Source organism: Podarcis tiliguerta (genome assembly GCF_965153285.1).
Source record: "Podarcis tiliguerta genome assembly, chromosome: 9".
NCBI classification, from domain to species: domain Eukaryota; kingdom Metazoa; phylum Chordata; class Lepidosauria; order Squamata; family Lacertidae; genus Podarcis; species Podarcis tiliguerta.
Genome location: NC_139542.1, coordinates 58,176,992 through 58,201,757, shown reverse-complemented (window position 1 = coordinate 58,201,757; position 24,766 = coordinate 58,176,992). Strand labels below are relative to the sequence as shown.

At 39.0% G+C, this 24,766-nt stretch overlaps 2 protein-coding genes across 11 annotated transcripts in view; both read left to right on the top strand.

Moving 5' to 3' along the window:
* LOC310685618 (uncharacterized protein) overlaps nt 1-24,766 on the top strand; it is an 850,221-nt gene that overhangs the window by 649,844 nt on the left and 175,611 nt on the right. The gene's annotated exons all lie outside the window — the stretch shown is intronic.
* CORIN (corin, serine peptidase) overlaps nt 1-24,766 on the top strand; it is a 127,763-nt gene that overhangs the window by 14,839 nt on the left and 88,158 nt on the right. For all 9 annotated transcript variants that reach the window (XR_014515340.1, XM_083458063.1, XM_083458062.1 and 6 more), the window contains 2 exons: nt 8,989-9,133; nt 12,013-12,450. Coding sequence is in view for 8 of the 9 variants with exons in the window: in XM_083458063.1 (XP_083314189.1) it covers nt 8,989-9,133; nt 12,013-12,450 (583 nt within the window). In the remaining variant the exon portion in view is untranslated. The remainder of the gene's footprint in view (nt 1-8,988; nt 9,134-12,012; nt 12,451-24,766) is intronic.

Below are 24,766 nucleotides of genomic sequence, written 5' to 3'. Positions count from 1 at the left end.
CATAAGCGTTGTATAAATAATAAACTTACTGAAATGTGATTTCTCAACAATCAGCTGAGAAACACCGTCAGAAACGCTTGCATCTTTTCATAACCTTAGAAAGGAAGAAATAATTATGTTACTGAGAACAATCTCATGTTCAGTCATTCAGCATCAATGCCTAACAAAATGTAGAGTATCTGTAAGTTATTGTTGATTTGAGACTAAAGACATCATGCTAAATTTGAAAAAGTCCCCCTCCTCTCCCCTCAACTCTGATTTAAGGGTAATTTTAAACTAGACCCAGTTCAGAGTTATTTCTAGACATTCAAGTATGTGGAATTTCTGTAAACCTATGCAACTGACTAGAAACAGAAATTATTTTTAACTTGTATTAGGATAGCTTCAGATACAAATATTTTAACTAATATGTTATTGTCTGTGCCTTGTTAAGCTTGTTGATACTATGGCAAAACATACATTAAAAAATGTGCATGTATCATCAATATTCAGCTGATATTCCCAAGTACGTGGGTATCTCAGTTCCTGCAGTATTGTACACAACAATAATAATCTGTGGTCATAAATATTTTTGTCTATTTTAGGTACCACTGTAATTAAGCAGCTTCCATTTCTTCCTTTCCTCCTTGTTAACAATGACGACTGCTTTTGGAGAAAATCAGGATTCATTATAGACATTTAATTCTCCATTTTAGGTTGAGTCATGTAATGGGATTCCCCTTCAAATGTTTGTTGGGATGATACCAAAAGGGAACTGCACACCAAAGATATTTTCTCTTCCTGGAATCACTGATGTGTAATTCCCTTACTGGCATTATTCCAACTACATACTTGTACAGGAATTCCATGCTGCCAGGAATGAGAAAACATATGTGAATGGGTCCTAATTTAGGCTTCAAGTAGACTTTTGCATCCTCTGGAGAATAGAAGGCATAAGAAGATTCAGTTATTCTGCACCAGTGAATTTATTTCTTTTGCTGTTTCCCCTACAGACATTTAAATTGAGTATTAGGTCTTACAGAATGAGAACCCTTTCAAAGTCTTGTCAGATACCTACATACCAGAGAACCAAATTTACTGTGGGGACCCAATACCCCAATTAAAAATAATCATTCACACATTAACAGTATTTAATATTTTCGTGATTTAGCAAACTTAATTGGAACAGTTGTCACTCTCCTTCAAACCCAAAATGGTAGTAGCCACAGCACTGGGGTGGGTGAAGTCCAGCGTCCTGATAGGGATGCAAATTGTTTCCTCCCTAGTCATCAGATTGGTCATTTGACTGGAGAGGGGACCACAACTCCTCTACTCAGAGGGTTGTGTTCGTACCTTTGTGTGAGTAGGAGGATGGGGTGGTGGTGGTGGCCACAACTACTTTTGGCATATTTGCTGCTGACATGTAGCTATTGGAGGGTTAGCCAAGAGGGAATACAGTCCTCTAAACAAAAAAGTTAGCTACCCCTACCTTCTGACATGCCTTATTTGAACATACTTATGTGCTTAATTTCTGCATGCTCTGCAAGTGTTGCCAGGTTACAACCCATGTACTAATGCCATACATTTTGTCTCTGCCCTTCTTTTGTGTTGTGTTTTTTCGATAGTAAGCCTATGGGCACGGACTGTTTTGTTTTTAATCATAGCACTGTACAGCTGGAAGGGATCCCAAGGGTCATCAAGTCAACCCCCCTGCAATTCAGGCACCACAACTAAAGAATCCCTGACAGATAGCCATCCAACCTCTGCTTAAAAACCTCCAGTGGAGTGTTCAGCACCTTTTGAAGTAGTCCGTTCCACTGCTGAACAGCTCTTACTGTCAGAAAGCTCTTCCTAATGTTTAGTCAGAATCTCCTTTATTATAATTTGAGATTGTTGTTTGGTTCCTACCCTCTGGAACAAGAGAAAACAAGCTTGCTCCATCTTCCATGTCACGGCCCTTTACATATTTGTTGTTATCATGTTACCTTTCAGACTCCTCATTGCCCACCTCCAGTCCACAGGGGTCTCACCTGTTCTTCAAGAATTCTGAAAGCTTATAGATGAGTTCTGACACAACACAAGTTCTTTTAACATCCTTGGGTGCAGTTCATCAGGCCCTGGATTTGAATCCATTTAAAGTAGCGAGGTGATCCATTACCACCTCTCTTTTTTATACTTATATTTTGGGCTGCAGCTCCCTCCCTGCATCATTTATTCTATTATCATCAGGTTGGGCATTGCTTTCCTTTTGTGTAAAGTTTGGAAGTAAAGTAAATGTTGAGCAGTTCCTCCTCCTTTCTGTTGCCTAATAGCATTTCTCCATCTTCTCCCCGCACAGGATCTACTACCTGTTCTTTCTCTTGTTTCGAAGCTGGCCAAAGAAAGTGTTTAAATTATTTTTATCAAATTATATACAAGGAAAAAGTTCAGATGGCCTTTCCTAATGTGGAAACAGTCTTGTGGCTATTTCTTAGCTTTGTGGTCACTAACTGCTTGGGAGAGGATTTTTTCAAGACTAAATTAATTAAGGGCCACAATGTCTCAAGAGAGGTTGTCCACACTGAGCATTCTGTACATTGAAAGTGACAAACTTGGACAAAAATTTTTTGATGACGGTTTGGTTGATTTTGCTGTAAGGAAGGCTAGGGAAAAACATTTTTAGTCTTACTGTGTTTGATGGTTGTAGTTTACTTCTTAATATGTTTTTAAAAACTGTTTAAAGAAAACATAAAGTAGATTCTAAAAGTGCCACACTGTCAGGTAATCAGGATCATATTATTTACATTTCCCAGGCAACATAATTTGTAAACTAAAGTTTTTTTAAAAAAAGAATAACATTACAACTTCATTTTCCTAAAAATTAATGCTTATTCCACAAAAGGTTTACAAAGTTCTGTTATTGTAATAGTTTTTCAGTGTTAATTTTAACATTTATGCATTTTTTAAAAATCACTGTGACGCTGTGGGTTAAACCACAGAGCTTAGGACTTGCCAATCAGAAGGTTGGTGGTTCGAATCCCCGCGACGGGGTGAGCTCCTGTTGCTCGGTCCCTGCTCCTGCCAACCTAGCAATTCGAAAGCACCTCAAAGTGCAAGTAGATAAATAGGTACTGCTCCGGCTGGAAGGTAAACGGCATTTCCGTGCACTGCTCTGGTTCTCCAGAAGCGGCTTAGTCATGCTGGCCACATGACCTGGAAGCTGTACGCCGGCTCCCTCGGCCAATAAAGCGAGATGAGTGCCACAACCCCAGAGTTGGTCACGACTGGACATAATGGTCAGGGGTCCCTTTACCTTTACCTATTTGACAATAACATCTTATGTCCTTTAGAGGAGAAATTGTGAATTGCAGAATTTTAAATACCTGTCTTAATCCTTGGCTTCACTCAATTTTGTTTATAACATTCTTCCATTTTCTTCCAGTTGTGAGGGTGGGGGATTGGGAGGGGCCTCACAAATGGAGCAGCCTAGGGCCTCTCGTCATTTAAATTCAGGCCTGCAAAAAACCTAATAGAATGCTCCACCTAGTCCATATTTCCCAGTGGTTTTTCAATTCTGTAGCTCTTTAATTGCTCTGGCCGTTTCATCAAAGAAGATTGCTCTGTTCCAAAATTCACTGTTTTCTGAACTTAAGGGCTCTTTTGTAAGCTATGTCTGTCTGGAGAGTTGTATGTATATAATCATTCATAGGGGGCAGCAAAGCCTGAACTTAATTGAGCAGATCCTCTCAGCTCTTGGTTGTGGGGCAGATCTTATCAGCACTATTTTATTTGTAGTAAGAACATTTTGCTGCTCTAGTTAACAACAGTTGTCCTTGTTTCCAAACTTGAAGCAACTTCTATTTTGGTATATCAATGATTTAATCAGTCTATTCTTGTATGTATATTTGTGGTTATTGTCTTACTGCCTCTGTTGGTTGAGCCAAATGCCTCAGGCAGTTGCATTCAGGGAGAGTTCTCTGTTCAGTGGGGCTATGGTTTGCACTTGTTGGTTTACAGCAGGCTGGGGAACCTGATCAGAAAGTCTATTTTCTTGCACTTCTCTTCTCATTCAGAGACTTCGGATAAGTGAATTTTTTAATAGCGGTTCTGGTCTTGCTGGTCCTTCAGCTTCAGCTGAAGTATCGCATCTGTCAGCTTTCCAAGATGGGTCTGGTTTTGCAGCCCCAAGTCCAGCACTTCACTAGCTGTCACAGATGTGTCTGCTGCCTTGCTCGATATACAGTGGTGCCTCGCAAGACGAAAAGAATCCGTTCCGTGAGTCTCTTCGTCTAGCGGTTTTTTCGTCTTGTGAAGCAACCCTATTAGCGGATTAGCGCTATTAGCAGTTTAGCGGCTATTAGCGGCTATTAAAAGCTTAAGGGATTAGCGGATTAGCTGCTAAAAGGCTATTAGCAACTTAGTGCCTTAGAAAAAGGGGTTGGGGAGCGAAAAAAAATCGCAAGAATCGCAATACATTTTCGTCTTGCGAAGCAAGCCCATAGAGAAATTCGTCCTGCGAAGCGCATTGAAAAACGGAAAACCCTTTCGTCTAGCGGGTTTTCCGTCCTGCGAGGCATTCGTCTTGCGGGGCACCACTGTATATCTTTTATGGAGGCCTCCAGTGGTTTTAGAGCCTTCTCCAATCTTTAAGCAAATAATGTGCAAACTTTTTAACTTAGCTAGTTCACCTGTCACTATATACTTCACTGAACTGGAGACTAGATGATAATCTCAGTGTTTTGCACCAGGACTGCCAGTTGCTAATCATTGCCCTTACATTTTCTTAATTCTCTTAATCTCAGCAGTTTATAAAAGGTTAACTGTTTACACATCTGTTTATATTTTTTAAAAGAAATACTTGAAATGAATGGAATTATTAATAACAGATGTAAAGATAACAATAGCAGTATGTGAAAACCAGCTTGTCATATGGAATTTCCTCAGCTATTTTCAACTGTACAAAGACATATTTCTTGTATAATTTATCAACATGGTACTAATTACATTCTCATAACAAACATAACATGTTGTTTATAAATGAGGACTTACTTATTGAAATGATGATTTAGGAAACAGCAACATTTTGGGATAGCTTCTTTCTGTGATTTTGCTAATGCCAAAAATGAAAATATACTTTATCCCTTTTAGAAATATCTGCCATTTTCTGTGCTTTTACGATTTGTAAGGTTTTTCTTAAATAAAGAGAGGACAGAATTAGTCTTACGTTCCACATAATGGAAAAAAGTGGAACAACATCGGCAAGTAGGTTATTATATCCAGGTTATACTTTAGGATTTTAGTCTACATACAACAGCATACAATACTGCATATGCAGCCTGAGGCAGTGATTAGAGATGCACATTCTCATCAGTATTTCCATGCATTAAAAATAACACCTGGACACCTCAAATCACCATGCATTTATCTCTTTTTTCTATTGATATATATATATATTTATTTCAAGCTTAAAAGTTACATTTTGTTACTCAACACTTATATTAAGTTCTACATACAGTGGTACCTCGCAAGACGAATGCCTCGCAAGACGAAAGAGTTTTTTGTTTTTTGCGTTGCTTCGCAAGACGAATTTCCTTATGGGCTTGCTTCGCAAGACGAAAACGTCTTGCGCCTTTTTCTTAAAACCGTCAATGCATTTCCTATGGGAAACCGTGCTTCGCAAGATGAAAAATTCACAAGACGAAAAAACTCGCAGAATGAATTAATTTCGTCTTGCGAGGCACCACTGTATTAATGACTTCCCACTCACTGATCATCAATGCTTATATTCAAGATTATAGACAATGGCATTTTATAATTCCACCATATCCAGTTTTATCCTCTTTAACAGATTTCTCAATATGTTCTGCTATTTTTTCTTAATCTTCAACCCCTGCTGTGGACTTCACCTATGGAAAATAATTTTTTAAGGGTTTCCAGTCCTCTTTAAAGGATTCTGTTTATTCTGTCTCTTATCAGTGCCGTCAGTTTTGCCATCTCTGTATATTCCAAGGTTTTCACCAGCCATTCTTCTTTTGAGGGTATTCTCTCATCCTTCTGTGCATAGAGATTCCTTACCGCTGTGGTTACATAGATAAATACAGTTTAAGCTTTCTTTGGAATTTCACTTTCCAGTATCCCCAGCAGGAAGGCTTTCTTGAGAAAGGTCAGTTTGATTCCCCCCCCCCCCTTATATATCATGGCCGAAAAGGCCGTGGCCTCCATGCAGGTCAACCTCATGTGATAGAATTACCCCTTTCAATTCTTACATTTCCAACACTTGTTTGATATATTCTTCTACAATCAAGCTAGCTTCTTTGGTGTTAAAGACCACCTGTACATCATCTTTCAAGCTATAACATGTTGTAAATTTCATACATGTTTTCCGAAGCTTTTCGCAGGCAGCAATATCTATATTGTGTCCAACGTATTTTGCCCACTTAATCATTTTTTTTTTTTATGTTCACCTATTGGTGATATCCATAGGTGTTTTTTTGTGTTCCAGAAGATTTTTATTCCTCCTTCACACCCCCAACAGACTCCTCCTTATATAATGATTAAACAAAAATGGAAACAACAGGAAATACCGACGATAGAAGATTGGAGGTTTAAGTTGTTAGACTACGCTGAATTAGATAAGATGACTGGAAAAATTAGATATTTAAGATATTTAAGTTTACAGAAAACTGGGGGAAATTTGTTAAATATCTGGAGAATGTAAGTGATGGTCAAATAACGCTAGAAGGTTTTAAAAGAGCACTGTGACATACGCGAGAGACATTGTTAAAAGGAATGATAGAGAAAAGATACAATTAATGACAATGGAAAAAAGGAAATGCGGAAACTAATAGTGACTATGAAAGATTTATGGAAAAGCTGAAGGAAGTCCAAAACCAAAGACTTGGAAATGGAAATGGGAAACATGAAAATACTACATGTGTTGTTTTGTTTTGCTTTGTTTTATTGTAAATTAATAAAGATTATTTTTTTTAAAAAAAATAAAAATAAAAAGCTTTCCAGGAATACAAAAAAAAGAAAAAAAAGAAAGTCTTTATGTACTTTGACTTTGTCATGCCGCAAATAGGAATGCCACCTATCAATTCCTCCCAAATCCAGTAATCTAATCTTCATTAATGTTACCCACTCTTTTAACCAAGTTAAACATGCTGCTTCATGATGCAATTTTAAATTTGGTAAAGCTAAGCCTTCTCTTTCTTTTACATCTGTTAAATTATTGAAACTTATTATTGGTCTCTTCCCTTGTCAAATAATCTTAGTAATGTCTGTTTGCCATTGTTTAAAACATATTACTGAATTGATTACTGCCACGGTCTGAAAGAGGAACAACATTTTAGGTAATACATTCTTCTTTACCACCGAAATTCTACCCATGAGGGACAGATGCATTCTTCTCCATCTCTGTAAATCCACTTTAATATTATTCCATATTTTCACATAATTGTTTTGAAACAACATTGCATTTTTGTCAACCAGACCAGGCTGGTCTTAATAGCTTGCTTCCATACACATATTGCTCCCTCAGTATAGTCTCCCTCATTTTGTACTCATGGCTTTGGAATTCACACTATTTTCAGAACTATTTCACCCCCTAAATATTAGCCACATTTATTATATAGGTTATTAATAAAAATGATATCCTGTAATAGGATTTGTTTAAAAAATGAAAAAATTAGAGTACTATTTTAACTCTGCATTTATGTTTTATAATGCAACAGAGAAAATAATGGAACTTCTGTTCCAAGTTATTTCTTTCTTTTTGTGCATTTTGTCTTTACTCATTTTTTTTCAAAACAAATGTTTAAGGCAAGGATTAATGCTTGTCCATCATAGATATTTCAGTTCATAAGAATGCCAAAGAACAAAAATAATTTATCCTTTGTGGTTTTTACTGAAGCTATACAACAATGTTTGAAATTTAAGAAAGCAACAGCAGAGTTTACTAAGCCCTAATATTCACCAATAACTATGTTGAGCTTCTGATTATCCTTTCCAATTCTTCAAGGAAGAGTCCAATACAATTCTTGTCATTCATTCACTGTTTCCATTGTAATGGACAAACCAAAACAATGAAATCGTCTTCAAAACCTGGGCTAAATCCACACATTCTAAATCAACAGAACCACATGAAGCCTTGTTGTGAGGACAAGGTAACAAGTTGATTTACTGGACTGGGAGAAATGCCCAGATTTTGTAGGTGGTAAGGAGGAGGGGGATAGTATTAGGTTAGAGAAGAGGAATTGGTTTTTAAGGATGAAGGTATACTCACTTCCCAGGTTTGGTTGGTGGATGGCTGGAGTCTGTGAAAACCACTGTATATACATTAGAATGAACCATGTAACTTGAGTCAGTATTGTTGACTTTTATAAGAGTCTTATATTGGATTTTATGAGAGATACTGTCCTTATTACATAGAATTTGTCTCCCAAAGAAGGCCTCCATATATTGGGCATTGTTTTGGCAGTGGGTAAATGTGCCCTCTTTTTATCCCATCGCTGTTTGCCTCCAGCTAGTACAAAATAAATTTGTTTTAATGTTCTTGTTGTTCCTGCGTCAGAAATTGTATAATTTGAGGAGTTGTATTCAGCAGAGACCCCACCATCTGGGATTAATAATCTTGCTATTCTAATAAACACCTTGTAAAAGGTTGAGCATTTGCCCTACAATCCTAGGAAAAACAAAAAATATAGACTCTTTTTAAAAAGGAAAATGTATTTTATATTAGCACTTCTAAATCTTTTAGGACAGCTATTTGGCTTTTGAGCCCCTCAATATATAGATTTTTTGTGTTTCCAGAAAAATATTTTCCCTCTCACAGCCTTCAAAGCATTCCAGACATGTGTTTCCTTATAAGAGCATGTTGTCCAATCATCGCAAATGCATCATAAATTTATTTAATAAATATATTCTGTTGAGTATATTTTGCTTTATTGTCACTATTATGTCATGGAGTAGCCATATTTAGATGCAACTTTTATGTTAGGAATTTAAAAACTAGCCTTCTCTGTGTTTCAGGCCCCTGTAACAGATGAAGATAACATGGAGGATGGTTGCTCTCAGAAACTTGTCTCTGCCAAGTACCTTCGACTCTTGTTGCTAATATTGATTCCATGCATTTGTGCTCTTATACTTTTGCTGGTGATCCTTCTTACATTTGTGGGTAAGTATTACATTCATATGCAAGGACAAAAAGATCAGTGCAACGAACCTTGCTAGTAATTTAACTTAATAATGTAAAGTAGCACTGATAGCATTCTGTAATTTTAAGAGAAAAGATGTTCAGTTATTAATTTCTTCTCTTGGTAGGCAAGAGGAATACTGCATTAATAGTTGTATGGTGAGCATATTTTGGGGTTCCATATCTCTGACCCATGGTTCACTTGATAACCACCTATGCTTGCACTAAGGTCTGAGCTTTAATGTTCATGCGAATCCTGCATTAAGGTTCACCAACCTGGGAAGGTAGCCCATTTAGGAGAAGGAAAGGTCTGATCCTAAGTCTCCACTGCCTTGTGGGAAAACTTTGGGAGAAGAAAAGGCTAAGGAGTAAACCCTACACAAATCTGGAGTGGAATCCCTAAGATGGTTGGATGGCGTCTGCTATGCCTCTTTCTGGCAACTCCTGCAGCCAAGCTGGTGCCAAACGTATTTGGGTCACATCAGCAAGGCCAAAGGAGTGTGTGTCTTGATTTCAGGGCAGCCCAGGACCTTGTTTTCAGGCCTCAGCCCAGGAGATGATTTGCAATAAAACATTTTTATAGCCTCTGCATTTTTTGTTTAGATGAGCAAAATAATCCTGCATTGCCGGGGGTTGGACTGGATGACCCTCGTGGTCCCTTCCAACTCTGATTCTGTGATTGGTGAGCATCAGGCTGTATTGTCTGATAACTGAGTCTAGGGATCCGTCTTTAAACAGAGAACAGACTGAAGGGAATTAAGATCAAGTAAGCTAACAAAGTAGAAACATGATATTCAAAGTGTATTTCTAGGAATAAAATAATCCAAACCCAAGATTCGCTGGGATGAGGGAGTTTTGATTTGACATGTGCTGGGCTTTCTCAGCTGAGTCAGGGCTGAGCTGGGTCTATGATGGCATAAGTCCTGCACCCTGTCTCAGACTGTGGAACTTAAGCTGATGTAACTTATACGGGTGTAAGTCCCCAAAGAGGGGTGTTCTGGGGGCCTGATAGGAGTTAGGTGGGGCAATGAGAATCCTATTCCAACACCTTTCAGTTTAGTCATGTGATTTAGCAACCCAATGGAACTTAGGCTACAGAAAAGGTGGTGTAAATCCAATTCTTCCTACACAGTTTGGAATAGGAGTATTTTATGTTGAATTTCTGTAGTTAGAAGAGCTCTGCAACTAAAAAAACTTTATACTTTTGTTACTTTTATTACCCACATCAACGCATTTATTTTATGTAGGCTGTCTTGTTGGCTCATACATTAAAAGAAATATTAAAAAGAAAGATAGGAAGAATTTAGTAAATACATATGAACAAGTAATTAATAGCTCATGCTTTTAGAAATAAATTACACAGTTTTAGAAATAAAGATAATTACCATGGGATCAAGTAGTGTGCTGTGGTGAGATTGTAGTTAAGAAATCCTCAATACAGTTGAAATTTCTTTACAAATAAAACATATGCTGTAAGTCTATGAGAAGCTGGCAAGACTAAAATACACATAACCCCATTTGTATTTTTTATGTTGATCACACATTTTCATGTAATATGCATAGTAGATACTTATAAGGACAAAGCATTTGTGGGTTAAAAACAGAACCTGAATACCCCAGAGGAATCACACAGGGCCCTGTTTTCTAGGTTGTGCATCTGCTCCAGACAAATCTTGGATTCCAGTAAGAATTATGCTGATTCATGCTGATATAGTATTTGTCTGGACTGGGTCAAGGTGGTCCTAGGTCCCCTTGGTTTGTATCCCCGTAGAGTGATCTTGAGCTGTCAGAAGGGGGTGATCAGGCGGCAAGGGAGGGAGAAGGAAAAAGGACAGGTTACAATCTCTGCCTGCATGTCTCCTCCTTCCCTTATCCCCTGATGCTGACTGAGTTGTTTAATTGGGGCTTTAAATCCTGTTTAAACATTAGGACTGTGCAAGGCCTCCATTTCAGTTAAGGGCCTGAATAGGGTCTGGTTCAGAAAAGGACCAGAGCAGAGTTGCTAAACTGAGACCTGAACTGAATTGGGGAATGACTTGCACTGCCCTACGGTTTACCACTCCTCACCCCCACCCCGGAATAAGGGGATGTTTTAGAGAATGTCAATTTTATTTTTTGAAAAGAAAGAAAGAAAATAATTTAGAATATGAAAATGGAAACCCAAATAAGTCATTTATAGGTTTGAACTTTAAACTGCATAATGCTCTATATAGCAAACAATGTCTGTCTGGCATTTTAAATGTTTTTAAAAAAACAATTTCTATTGGTTTTTAAACAAAAACAAATACAAGAACCATTAAGCACTTATCCAGCAGTACATTGAATGGTGTTTGTTCTATCAATTGACTCTAGATATAAACAATGTTTAAACATATTGCTTAATGTAACCTCTCCACTGAAAATATTGAGCAGTTGATATAACAAGGTCTTGATTTTGGTCATTAACATAATTAAAGAAAGGGTCCACATTTCTTGGAAATCCGTTTCCACATTTCTGTTTGTTATGCCTTTAATTGCCCTTCTGTGTCTGGTGAGATGCTCAGACATTGCTGTATCCCAGATATTATTTTCCCATATGTTCATTTTAAATTTTATTAAGGGGGAAGTACATTTGTCTATAGAGCTACAAAGTGTCTTTTAAAAGATACAGATGGCAATGTACACAATAGAAGGCAAATCAGAACACTGATGCCTAGAATTAAACAAACAAAAAACCCTTATCCTCTCCTGCCTTCTATTCTGTAGCTTCCAACTACCTACAGGATCTCTTCCAGTAGGTACTGTAAGGGATGTTCATTCTTGTTCAGTGAATTTTGTCAGGTTCTCTGGTTTATGTTCTATGATTTTTTCCTTCCATTCAGGTGTGTTGGGGAAAAAATGCTTACATTCAAATGAAAGCGACTTACTTCACCCTGATGGTGACACTGAAATGCCTGATACTCCTTTTCCAAACATGACTGAAGGTCGTTCAAATGTCGTTCCATCTATGGGGAACAAAATACAACCACCATCTTGGACCACAAACCCATTATTTCACCTTGACCAAATACATAAAAACTTCAGTATACATAAGGGAGCTGCACAGGTTGCCTCACAAACCCCATCACTGAAAACTAGTCCTACAGGTGAAAAGATTTTGACCAAAACTCCTGGAGACAACTCCTGGTCATCAACCAATACAGGAGGCGAAACTCTACAGTCCACAGACACATCTGTGAAGATCATAGGCAAGAATTCATCTTTTTCTATCCTGAAACCTACCAGTCCATCTACTGTGCAGCAAATAGATTTGAAAAAAAGTAAGTTTAGATTAATATGGATCCTTAATTAATTATGATGCAAGAAATATAATATAATTTTGTGGTGTTATAATTTGCATACTTCCTAAATCAATAGCTACCAAGGAATATCAGTTTGTTCAGGTAATTCTCATCTTCTTTTTTTTGGGGGGGGGGTGTGGAGTTGTTGAGCTTTTTTTGTTACTTTTGCCCAGAGTTGTTGCACAATACGACAAGGGTTGCCATGCGTCTGGAAATTCCAGACATATAAGTCCTTATCTGGACCTTGTTTAATGTTGAACCATTATTTAGCTGGCTAAATAATTGTTCTGAACATGGGTTATTGAAGATCCCTGCCAGTATGGCAGACTAAGCTCTTTAATCAGAAGCAAATACTGTACAGATCACTGCTTAGCAAGATACATTAAACAAGCATGGGTAAGTACATTAAGTACATCATATTAAAGTGATAAGCCTGTTCACTTTTTAAAATTGTCCATTTGTTGACTTGCCTTGTTGGAAGGCTGTTGATAATTCTGTAGTCAATAGCTAAAATCCAAGAAAATTAGTCTCATTTAAATCTCATTTGTAATCAGTAGAACTAGCTGGTTATAAGCCTTGTTGATTTAAATGGTACTTAAGCACAATTGGTTGGATTGAAGTCTTTGTATTGTAGGGGGCATCTCTTCTCAAATGTAAAGATTTTACTTTTATATGTGTCTTGGGCACTTCCTCCATAGTGTGTGTGTGTGTGTGTGTGTGTGTGTGTGTATGTGTGGAGAGAGAGAGAGAGAGAGAGAGAGAGAGAGAATATATTTAAGGGTGGCTTATAGACTTCAGATGGGACATTCTGAAATGCCCTGAAAACCTGAACTGAAAATATCAAACTGAATAAAATGTCATTCCTTGTTTTACTTGTTTGTTTGTTTTAGTACATCTAGGTAGGCCCTGCAACTCTAACAGCCCAGTCCCTCATTTTTGCAAGGGGGTCTTCTCTTTTGGTGTCTTCATCTTATTGTTATACCTTGTTTCTGTATAATTGAAAAACACAATGTTTTAAAAAAATGACTTGGCCCCTGGCAAAGGCCGACTAAACCTAATTTTAGTTAGAGTGAAGTTAACATTTTTTCTATAGTAAACTTAGGGAACAGCTCTGTTATAGAAATATTTGTGGAACATGTGCTTTGTGTGTTTAAAGATTAAAGCAAGCACAAACATTTACTATAGCAGTCTACCTGTAATGCTCTATTTCCTTCCAAGATAATTTAACTAAGGCAAAGGAGGAAGTGTAGCCATAGTCAAGGTAAAAGGTAAAGGACCCGTGGTTGGTTAACTCCAGTCAAATTAGACTATGGGGTGTGGCGCTTATCTCCGCTTTTAGGCCAAGGGAGCTGGCGTTTGTCCACAGACAGATTTCTGGGTCATGTGGCCAGCATGACTAAACCACTTCTGGAGCAACAGAACACTGTGATGGATAAATTATCAGAGATAATTTTATCCAAGACAAAGAAATAAGAGTAGCCATAGGCACAGGCAGAACATGGGGCTGTTGACCTAGACTGTGCAAACCTTCCCAGCATGTCATTCTTTCTCTTCTGTGTCAAGCGACTGTCAGGACTGGTCGTTGTCCTCTTCAGATCACCACACAAATGCTTCTTGTTCTTTATAAAACTTTTTATTGTGTATTAACAAAACAATCTTATAAACAGTTCTTAAATGTTATTCCTCAGAGTCACTTATTTCAGATACCTTCTGAGCTCTGCTTCTCCATGACCAGCCACCCTCAAAATGGCGAAGGCGCCTCTCCCTTCGTTTTCCCGCTCTTTTTTCTAACCTCCTGGCTAGAGCTGGCCTGTATCTCCTCTCCTCTGAATCTGAGCTAGAACTTAACCCTTGCCTTTCCTGTGAACAGCCAGTCCCTCTCTGTTGTTCCTCTTGCTCCCTTCTATTAGATTCACTGCTCTCCCTCCCCCCTTGGGGAATGCTTTCTCCCTCTGATAAACTGAAAACTTCTAACTCTTCCCTGACATCACCCCCTCCCCTAAGCCCCCCTTCCTCCTCCTCGCTCTCCTCTGTTTCTGAAGGACCGAACCCTCTGAACTCTTCTTCCTCGCTATCTGTCTCTTCAAAAATTTCTTGAAGATGCCAGTTATGGGGTTTTGGCTTGTGGGGATATTTTCTATGAAATTCTCTCTGCAATTCTGGAACGTTAATTTTTTCTGCTGATTCCCATGAGTTCTCAGACTCATCTAACCCTTTCCATGCAACCAAATACTGTAATTTCCTCCTACTTATTCTCGAGTCTAATATCTCTTCCACTTCAGCCTCCTCTTCCCCCATCATGGTGGGAAAAGGAGGTGGTTCCCTTGAAATTTGATACTTATGTGCTGGTACAAACACTGACAATAAAGATCTATGAAATACAGGGTGTATTCTCATATTTTCAGGTAAATGAAGCTTGAAAGCGACTGGGTTAATTTGAGCCTTTACTTGGAAAGGTCCCAATCTCCTTGGTTCTAGCTTTTTACACCTCCCTCGTATTGGTAGTCCCTTGGTAGACAGCCATACCCAGCTCCCTACTTGGATTTCTTCCCCAACTCGCCGGTGCCTGTCTGCAGCTCTCTTGTAAGCCTCTTTAGCTTCTTCCAAATCCTCTTTCAATATCTCATGAATGCACCACAACTCCTCTATCATTTGTTCTGCTGCTGGTACTGCTAACTGCTCCTCTTGACCTGGGAATGCCCTTGGGTGCAAGCCATAGTTTGCCACAAATGGGGCTCTGCCCGTAGACACATGCATTATTATACGCAAACTCTGCTAGACTCAACTTCTCTAACCACCCGCTCTGCTGATAACCAGCATAACACCTCAGATATTGTTGTAGTGTTGCATTCGTTCTTTCAGCTTCCCCATTGGTTTGCGGGTGTCTCGCCGACGTGAGGCTTAGCTCCACATCTAGTAACTGCATTAACCTCTTCCAAAATTGTGATGTAAATTGGGCCCCTCTATCTGAAATGATTTGTGATGGCAAACCATGCAACCTAAAAATATTATCTAAAAACATCTTTGCAGTTTCCTGTGCGGTCGGAAATTTGGTACATGGTATGAAATGTGCCATCTTGGTTAGCATGTCAACCACCACAAAGATCACTGTTTGCCTATGGGATGACGGTAGATCCGTTATAAAATCCATAGACACCACATCCCAAGGCCTTCCCGGCGTGGGCATGGGTTGCAACAACCCTGCGGGGGCTGCTCTGGGTGCCTTGGCTCGTTGACATACTTCACAACCTCTAACATATTGCGTTACCTCCTCCCTCAACTTTGGCCACCAGAACTGTCGTGTGATCTGATACAGGGTCTTTTCTCTACCAAAATGTCCTGCAGTCGAGTTATCATGATGTTGCCTCAACACTTTACCTCTTAATTCACCTGCAGGTACATACAGCACCCCTCTCCTGTACAACAATCCATCTTTTTCTTTGAAACCTTCCTCTTCCCCTCTACCTTTTCTCAGTTCCTCCATTTTCTTTTGTGCAAACTCATCTGTTACTGTCAATCGCTGGAATTCCCTGCCGTCCACTACTACGGCTGCACACCCCCACTGATCCGATCTCAGCATTTCTCGCAACTTGGGAGGTGCTTCCCCTTCCATATACTCAGGTTTGCGCGATAGCGCATCTGCACGAACGTTTTGATGCCCAGGTATATACTCAATCCTAAAATTAAACCCAGCAAAAAACTCCGCCCACCTAATTTGCCTTTGGTTTAGCTGTCTAGCAGTTCTCCAATACTCTAAGTTCTTATGATCTGTTTGTACCACCACCTGATGTGACGCCCCTTCCAAAAAATGTCTCCACACTTTAAAGGCAGCATGCACAGCTAAAAGTTCCTTATCAAATATGGTGTAGTTTTGTTCTGATTGATTTAATTTTCTAGAGTAGAAGGCACAGGGTCTCCAGTCCCCTTCCTTGTCCTGTTGCAGCAGAATGGCCCCAATAGCCCTATCAGAGGCATCAGTTTCTACCTTCATACGTTTACTTGGATCTAGGTGCATAAGATATTTTTCTGAAGCAAACACCGCCTTTAGTTTATCAAAGGCCTTCTGTGCTTCCTCAGACCATCTGAATGGCCCCTTGCCTCTTAGACAATCAGTCAGTGGCGTTGTGATTTTGGAGTAATTACCTATGAATTTACGATAGAAATTAGCAAATCCTAAAAACCTCTGTAGATCTTTCTTAGTCTTAGGTGCCTCCCATTCCACCACTGCCTGAACTTTACTGGGGTCCATGTGCACCCCTTTGTGGGAAATGCAATATCCCAGGAACTCCACCTTTTGTGTATGGAACTTACACTTCTCTAACTTCACATATAACCTGTTGGTCCTCAATCTTTCTAACACCTGTGTGACATGTTTTACGTGTTCCTCCATGCTTTCACTATATATTAAGAGGTCATCTAAATAAGAGACACAGAACTGATCCAGTATACCTGCTAAGACGTGGTTGATGAAGGTTTGAAATACCCCTGAGCCATTTTGCAAGCCAAAAGGCATTACCAAGAATTCAAATGCACCATACTTAGTACAAAAACTGGTTTTCCACTCATCCCCTTCTCTGACCCTTATCAGATTATATGCTCCTCGTAGATCAAGCTTGGTAAAGACTTTGGCTGACCTTACTCTCTCTAAGAGGTCATCTATACGTGGCAGTGGGCACACGCGAGGCTTCATTTGGCTGTTAAGGATTCTGAAGTCACATACTAATCTCGGTGCCCCTTCCTCCCCTTTCTTTTTGACAAAAAAGACGGGAGCACCCCCCGAGGCTGTGGACTCTCTAATAAAACCTCTCTGCAAATTCTTTTGCAGGAACTCCCTCAATGCTGCAGATTCTACTTCCGACATGGCATATATCTTGCTTGGTGGCAACTGTGCCCCAGGGACTAGATCTATCTTGCAATCATAGGGCCTATGTGGTGGAAGTTTATCCGCTTCTTTTTCACAAAAAACATCCCGATAAGCAATATATTGTGATGGAATCTCACTTTCATTCCCCATCAACTTCCCTTCTACCTCTGTTCCCATTACTTCCACTGAGATTTTTCCCTTTTGCCCCAAACAATGTGTCATACAATAGATCGAACCAAAAACCAAAGACCTTTGATGCCAGGCAATCACCGGATTGTGACGATTGAGCCAACTCATGCCCAGCACCATCGGGTGTCCAGCTAGTTTGGTCACATGAAATGCCCTGGTCTCTGAGTGATGACCCATATCCATTCTCATTGGTGGAGTCTCATAAGTCACTTCTCCTGACAGTAGCGGTCTGCCGTCAATTGTTTTCACTCGCAGTGGGAAATTCAAAGGTAACAAAGCGATTTTGTGTTCCTGTACCAATTTCTGGTCTATGAAATCTGCTGACGCTCCTGAGTCTAACAGCGCCTCTACCTGGACCCTGTGTCCATTGGGTAGTTGTAGTTGCACCTTCACCATTAGTCCTGGGATAGGTGGTTCTGCGTGAGAGCCTTCTATTGCTTCTCCACCCGGCTGCAAGCTCCCATTTCCAGCCGGGTACATTCGTTTCCCTGATGCAGTTCCTTTGGGCAATTGTCTTCTCCCATGTCTGTTCCAGATAGAGACTCCCATCCTTTACGATTGCGACATTGTCGTGCTAGATGCCCTGGTTTTCCACAGACGAAGCAACGCCTCATGTCTCTTCCTCTCCCTGCATTTCCTCTTACCATGGAAGAGGTAGTAACTGGGAGGGGTCTGGCTGCTCCTAATTCCATGGGCTCTGGCCGCTCTCGTCCTGGCATGTTGCCCGCTCTGCTCTCTGTACTTTCAATAATATTGTTTTCCCGCCACCGTGGTCGCCATTGTTCCTTCCTTTCATTAGCCCTCCGTTCCATGCGTAGGCTCAATTGCAGGCACGTTCGAACCATAGAATCCAAGGAACTAGGTTCTGGCATTTGGGCCAATTGGTCTAAAATCTCATTATTCAGTCCTTCCCTAAAAAGGGCTGCAACTGTTGGGGAATTCAGATCCCATTTTAATTTCTGCACCAGCAAACTAAAGTTGGACCAATAAACTCCCACAGTGTCTTTTCCTTGTCTCATTCTCAACAGCTGCCTTGCTGTGGTTACTTCATGCGCAGGGTCTAAGAAAATCGTGTCTAGATACTGCAGAAACATTTGTAGATTTCCTAGGGCGGCATCCCTTCGAGATATTAGGGGTATAACACAGTCCTTAGCCCTCCCTTCCAAGAAATTAATCACATAAGCAACCTTCTCTTGCTCAGATTGAAATTCTTTATCCTTTATCTCAATTATGTAAGAAATTTCTGTCTTGAAAGCCATGTATTCAGAGCTTTCTCCCTTGAAGCTACGCGGACGTACAGTAAATGTTTTACTCACTCTATCTCCACACATCGCTTGCAGCATGGTTCTTTGTTCTCCCAGTGCTGCTGACAGTACGTCAACTTGACTTTTCAACTGTAAGTTCTGTTGCCATAAGTCCTGTAATGTTAGCTGGAGTGCTGGGGTTTCTCCTTGCCCAACTGGCGCCACAGCTCCCTCCATTTTGGCTTCTCCTTCTTTACGTATAGTGAAGAGGCGCAGAGCAGAAGGTATTCTGTCAGGACTGGTCGTGATCACCACACAAATGCTTCTTGTTCTTTATAAAACTTTTTATTGTGTATTAACAAAACAATCTTATAAACAGTTCTTAAATGTTATTCCTCAGAGTCACTTATTTCAGATACCTTCTGAGCTCTGCTTCTCCATGACCAGCCACCCTCAAAATGGCGAAGGCGCCTCTCCCTTCGTTTTCCCGCTCTTTTTCTAACCTCCTGGCTAGAGCTGGCCTGTATCTCCTCTCCTCTGAATCTGAGCTAGAACTTAACCCTTGCCTTTCCTGTGAACAGCCAGTCCCTCCCTGTTGTTCCTCTTGCTCCCTTCTATTAGATTCACTGCTCTCCCTCCCCCCTTGGGGAATGCTTTCTCCCTCTGATAAACTGAAAACTTCTAACTCTTCCCTGACAGCGACTAACAAATGTAAAAAATAAAAAAAAGAGTATCCACTTATTGAGTTCTTTCCTTACTCACTATTTTAAAGCATGTAGAAAAATTTCTACCCAGTGTCCTGATCTCATCATATTGTGCATCTTCTACCAAACACTCAGTGAGGTTAGAGGTGGTTCACAATGTCAAATTCCTTCTTGAGATTGTGTATTGCAGGCACAAGATTAAGCGTCAGAAGTCAAGTATGAATCAGGTTGTGTAGAGCCAGTAGCCATTTCCGAGATTGCAGACAGTTGCTTTCCAGCAACCATGAAGACAGAGATGGCTACTGATTTCCTACATCCTGATATTTTTTCCACACAGTTTTATACCCACATATGATTGCCTGGAATAATGTGACAGCATGAGAAAGCCCTTGAAGTGCAACAGAAATACTATTAAAAGCAATTTAATGTAAAGAACAAGAGTGCCTTTCAGTCTTGAGCCAATAGTGTTGCATCTATAGTTCAACCTGTTTACTCATAATCTTTCACTTTCCTTAATGTTTTATTTTTTTGTTGGCTTACTAAGTACATAAACTAAGTGGAATTTAGTTAATTCAGCCTTATAAAATTGTTGACAAAGATTATGGCCTATAGAGTATAAACGCTTATTTGCTGAGAGTTGTGTATGATTTTTAAAAGACCAATTGTAAGTTTTACATCTCATGAAAGAAAATATTTGGAAATTCAATGCTGCTGTTCCTCTTGCATAATGTTTTCTGATCCAGCTGAAGGGGAGGCAGTTTTTGCTAATTTCCTCTCTTGCAGCCTTCGTGCCACTTTCCACATTGCTGGAAAAAGATTTTCAGAGGGCACAGAACTACAGTGGGGAAATTGCTCCCCCTTCTCTTAGGTTAGTGGATACTTCCATTGGGTCACAAGTCCATCTACAGTTGGAATGGCAGCATTGGTTTTGCTTCATGTCTGGACTAGAGGCTATGATATGAAAGTACATGTGTGTTCATTTTATAGTATAGCTTATTGGCTGTCATAACTGATCTAGCAGCCTGCCATGCTTTGTTCTGAAAAAGTGTTTCCAAAAAGAAGCACATGATATGAAAGAAAATCGTTTCCGATTCCAACAGAGGAAATGAAATGCATACACATTCAAAAATATTTTGGTATTTTTGTAAACACACACCTTTTTAACCAGACACACAGTTTATATGTTTAAAAAATCTGCTCATGGGAAAAGATCATCATTGTGTTTCCACAGAACACATAGGCAGCATAGAAATGCTATAAATAAATTAAAATGAATATAATCTCATCTTCAAAATGACCTTTGGATTGGTTGTACCAAGTGCTGTTCCGGCATTCTTTGTTACTATAATTTTACACCAAAGGGGAAGATAGGCTGGCACTAGTGATATAAAAGTTGGTTTAAAATTTACTTTATATGTGAAAAAAGTATTTTCAAATGACATCAGGGAGGTGGTGGTTTGGTGAAAAGTTGTGGTGTTAGTTTGATTTTTGCATTATCAGCATGTTAGTCACGTGACACATTATTTGATAATTTGATTGATACTGCAAATCAGAAGACACCTGGATTGTTGGTTGTAGAGACTTTTAGGGAGGCTCTGCAGGACAGATTCAAGTGCATACTGATTGCACAGTTAAAGAAGATTGGAAAGTGACAGGAAATTGTATTGAGAAGTGTGAGATGAATAATTGGAAGACACAAACACCCCACAAGCAAATCAGGATGAATGTTAATTGTCATGTAACTACCCCACAAATAAATCAGAACAAATGCTCAATAAAGAGCAGATATAGTCTAACCTTTAGTAAGCTTTGTGCTGTAGCCTTTTTTCCAGCCAGAACTTGTCAAAACTCGGTTCTGGCACCTCTCAGGTAGGTGCCATTGCTATTATAAGAGATCAAGGGAAGCATTCATGGTGAGTTCCAGCACCTCTTTTTCTAGAAAATATAGCACTTGGTACAACCCATCCAAAGCTCCATTTGATGATGCGATATACTATAATCTAGAAATATAGCACTGTGTGCAAGCAAATCAGGGTGTCTAGTCCCTAAATAGATTGTCTGGAGAAGTTGGCTGCATCTATACTACAAATATATTCTGGTTTTGTACCAGTTTAGCTATTTGCTCCCCAACAATCCTGAGAACTATAGTTTGGTGAGGACTAAACTGAAAGGGGAATAGATGATATTCCCCATTCAGAATCGCTGTTTTCACAATTCTGAAGTGAAGAAGAAATGACTATTGGAAAGTAATACTTTTGTCCCTATGAGGCATGTGTACAGTTCATCTTAGCTTCTGGCCAATAATATTTTTGGAATATCCTAGACCAGAGGATTCCCAATTGTTTCCAATGAGGGACAGTACAACATGGCTCAGTTTAAGAAATGGAAATTGTGTTTGTGTGTGTAATGCTACATAAAACTTCAGTAATTTATTCCAAAGATTTAGCCACTCCATTATTGAACATTATATAAAATAAATTGGGTTAGCCCCCAGAGCTTATTCAGACAGAAGTATCTCCCAGTAGTCTGCAGAATGGGGTTACAAGCACATTGGGTGGAATCAAAACTAATGGGGATAATCCTGTGCACAGTTTTATTTTTTTACAGTATTTCAAGAATGGGCTGGACCAATGTATGCTTGCACCAAGTGTGGAATTTCTGGATATTAATTAGACATGACTGGCAAATGTCCTTTAGACACTATTCTTTATCTCCTCTGTGTGGTGGTTGTAGAGCCTCAGGTTATGCGGTGGAAAACCCTGTTCTTCCCAGCTGCTGTTCTAACCTCTCAAGAGAAGGGATTTTGAACAGCACATTGCTAGAATATCTTAATAGCCAAAGTGTGGGGCCTTATAGTGGAAGAGGTGGTCTCTGAGAATTTAATTGAAAAAATGTGCAACATATAGTATGAAATTGGTTGTTTAAATATATTAATAGAGGCAAAACATGTTGCAATAAATAATGTATCCATGTGTTAGGAATAGCATTGGGGAACCCTTGCATTGTAAAATGCAAGGAACTGCAAAAGCTAAGTGATGTTATTATAAGTTGCTTATTTAATTAAGAGACTGTAATATGTTGTGGAAACTTGGACATAAATTAGAGGGAAGATAAAAGAAAGGAACACTGAAAGGAAAATTTAGTTAAGTTGTCACTTTAAAAAAATAAATAGAATTTGCTACATGCAGCATAAGAAAAACTCCTGAAAGCAATCAGTGGGAGTCTGCAACATATGACAAGCATTGTTTAAACCTTGAAATGTTAGATGCTTCTAATTAAAATAAGACAGTAATTCTATACCATTTACCTGGGAGTAAATCCCATTGATTCCAACAGGCCTTACTTCTGAGTATAGAACTGTGCTATCAATGAATTTTTGACATGACCTACAGAGGCACATGTAAGACAGAGGTCAGAAATATGTACAAATACAAGAATGGGAGATGCTAAAAGAAAGCAGAATTTCATAGTCTGAAAACAAATGCTGTTCATAGGTACTCAAAAAACAAGTTAATTAACACTGGCTCCCACAAGAGGTGGTGAACACTCCTTTCCTTGGAAGTTTTTAAGCAGAGGTTGGATGGCCATCTGTCATGAATGCTTTAGCCGAGATTCCTGCATTGCAGGAGGTTGGAGTAGATGACCCTTGATCTCTTCCAACTCTTAAGATTCTATGATTCTATAAACAGTGCACTCCTATGTATATCTGCTCATCAAGTGCAGTGGGACTTTCTCCCAGGCATCAGATTGCAGTGTGAATCAGACAAGTTCTGACACATAAGATCAATTTCTGAATAATGAAGGAAGGATTTCATTGGCAAATGACACCAGCTAGGTTAATTAAAATATACCCAGAAACTACAGATCATTGTTGGAAATGTAAAATACTGCAGTTTGTGGGTGTGTATATATTCCATATTATGTGGTCATGTACAAAGACCTAGATATTTTGGAATTTAGTATTATCAGAAATAAAAAAATATAATGGCCTACAGCTTCCCAAGAGATCTAATGATAATATTATCTGGATATCCTTGGGGGGGGGGGGGGGCATGGAATACCAGTAGATATAGATATGACAACTTATTTGTAAATGGCTGCTATCAACATAATATTTCAGAACTAGAAAAGTACTACCTCTTTGCCTAACTAAAGCCTGGGATGTGGTACATATGGTAAAATTAATAAATCTGGTTAAAATGAGAGAGGGTAGACAATGATAAAATGTTTTATTATAAAAAAATTGAGGGTTTTTTTATATTGGAACACTAAAATGCAAGACTCAGTAAATTCATACTATTTGTTGGGGGAAATGTAAGAGTACAAAGTATAGATGAAATAATTGAGCTGGGGAAGTATTATTACTAGGTTTTTTCCTCTTTAAATGGTTAATGATGTAATTATCGGATATTAAAACTGTATTTATGAATAATATTTTGTGGGAATTGCACAGTATTAATTATAGTTCTATACTACTGTAGCATATTGTTCATTTCTGTATTCTTATAAAGAATAATAAATACTCTGAATAAACTAAAATGAAGGAAGAAAGGACCAACCAATGCTAATTTTGAGTCTGCTTAGGCAGGCTGCAATCCAATACACCCATTGAATTCAGTGGCATTTACTTGTGTTGTAAGTAGGGTTGGAAGGTTGGAAAACAAGGAAAATCCCATATTTGGAATTACAAAGAGAGGGATTGAAAAGAAAACTGCTGATATATAATAATACCTTTATGTAAATCCATGGTGTGGCTGAATTTAGTGAACTGGGAAAGCATAGTGCTAGAGAAGGTGTAGAGAACAGCATTCAAATAATGTAGTAGTGATTTTAGCATTTCCCCTTTGACAAAAGGAGAAAACATTTGGAACTTTTTAGTTTAGAAAAAAGGTGGCAAAGGGAAAAAATTAGGTAATAAAGCTCTTCATAGTGTGGAAAATCTGAATATATGTTTTCTTTCAATTATAATACTAGAAGTCAAGTTCTCCCAATGGAATTAATGTACCAGGACAGACAAATGAAATGACTTCACACAATGCATATTATATTTAATTTATGGAATTCACTGCCATACGATGTGGTGATGTCCAGTGGCCTTGAGGACTTGAAAAGAATTTTGGAGAGATTCATAGAGTCTTTATCAATGGTTATTAGGCATTATATGTTCGGATGTAGTAAAATCCTGAATGCCAGCTGTTGAAGGGAAGACAATAGAGGAGGGATGTTGCTCCATGTGCCCAGGGGCAAAACGGGTGTTGGCAGGCTGTAGAGTGGGCAACAGTATAGCAAAAAGA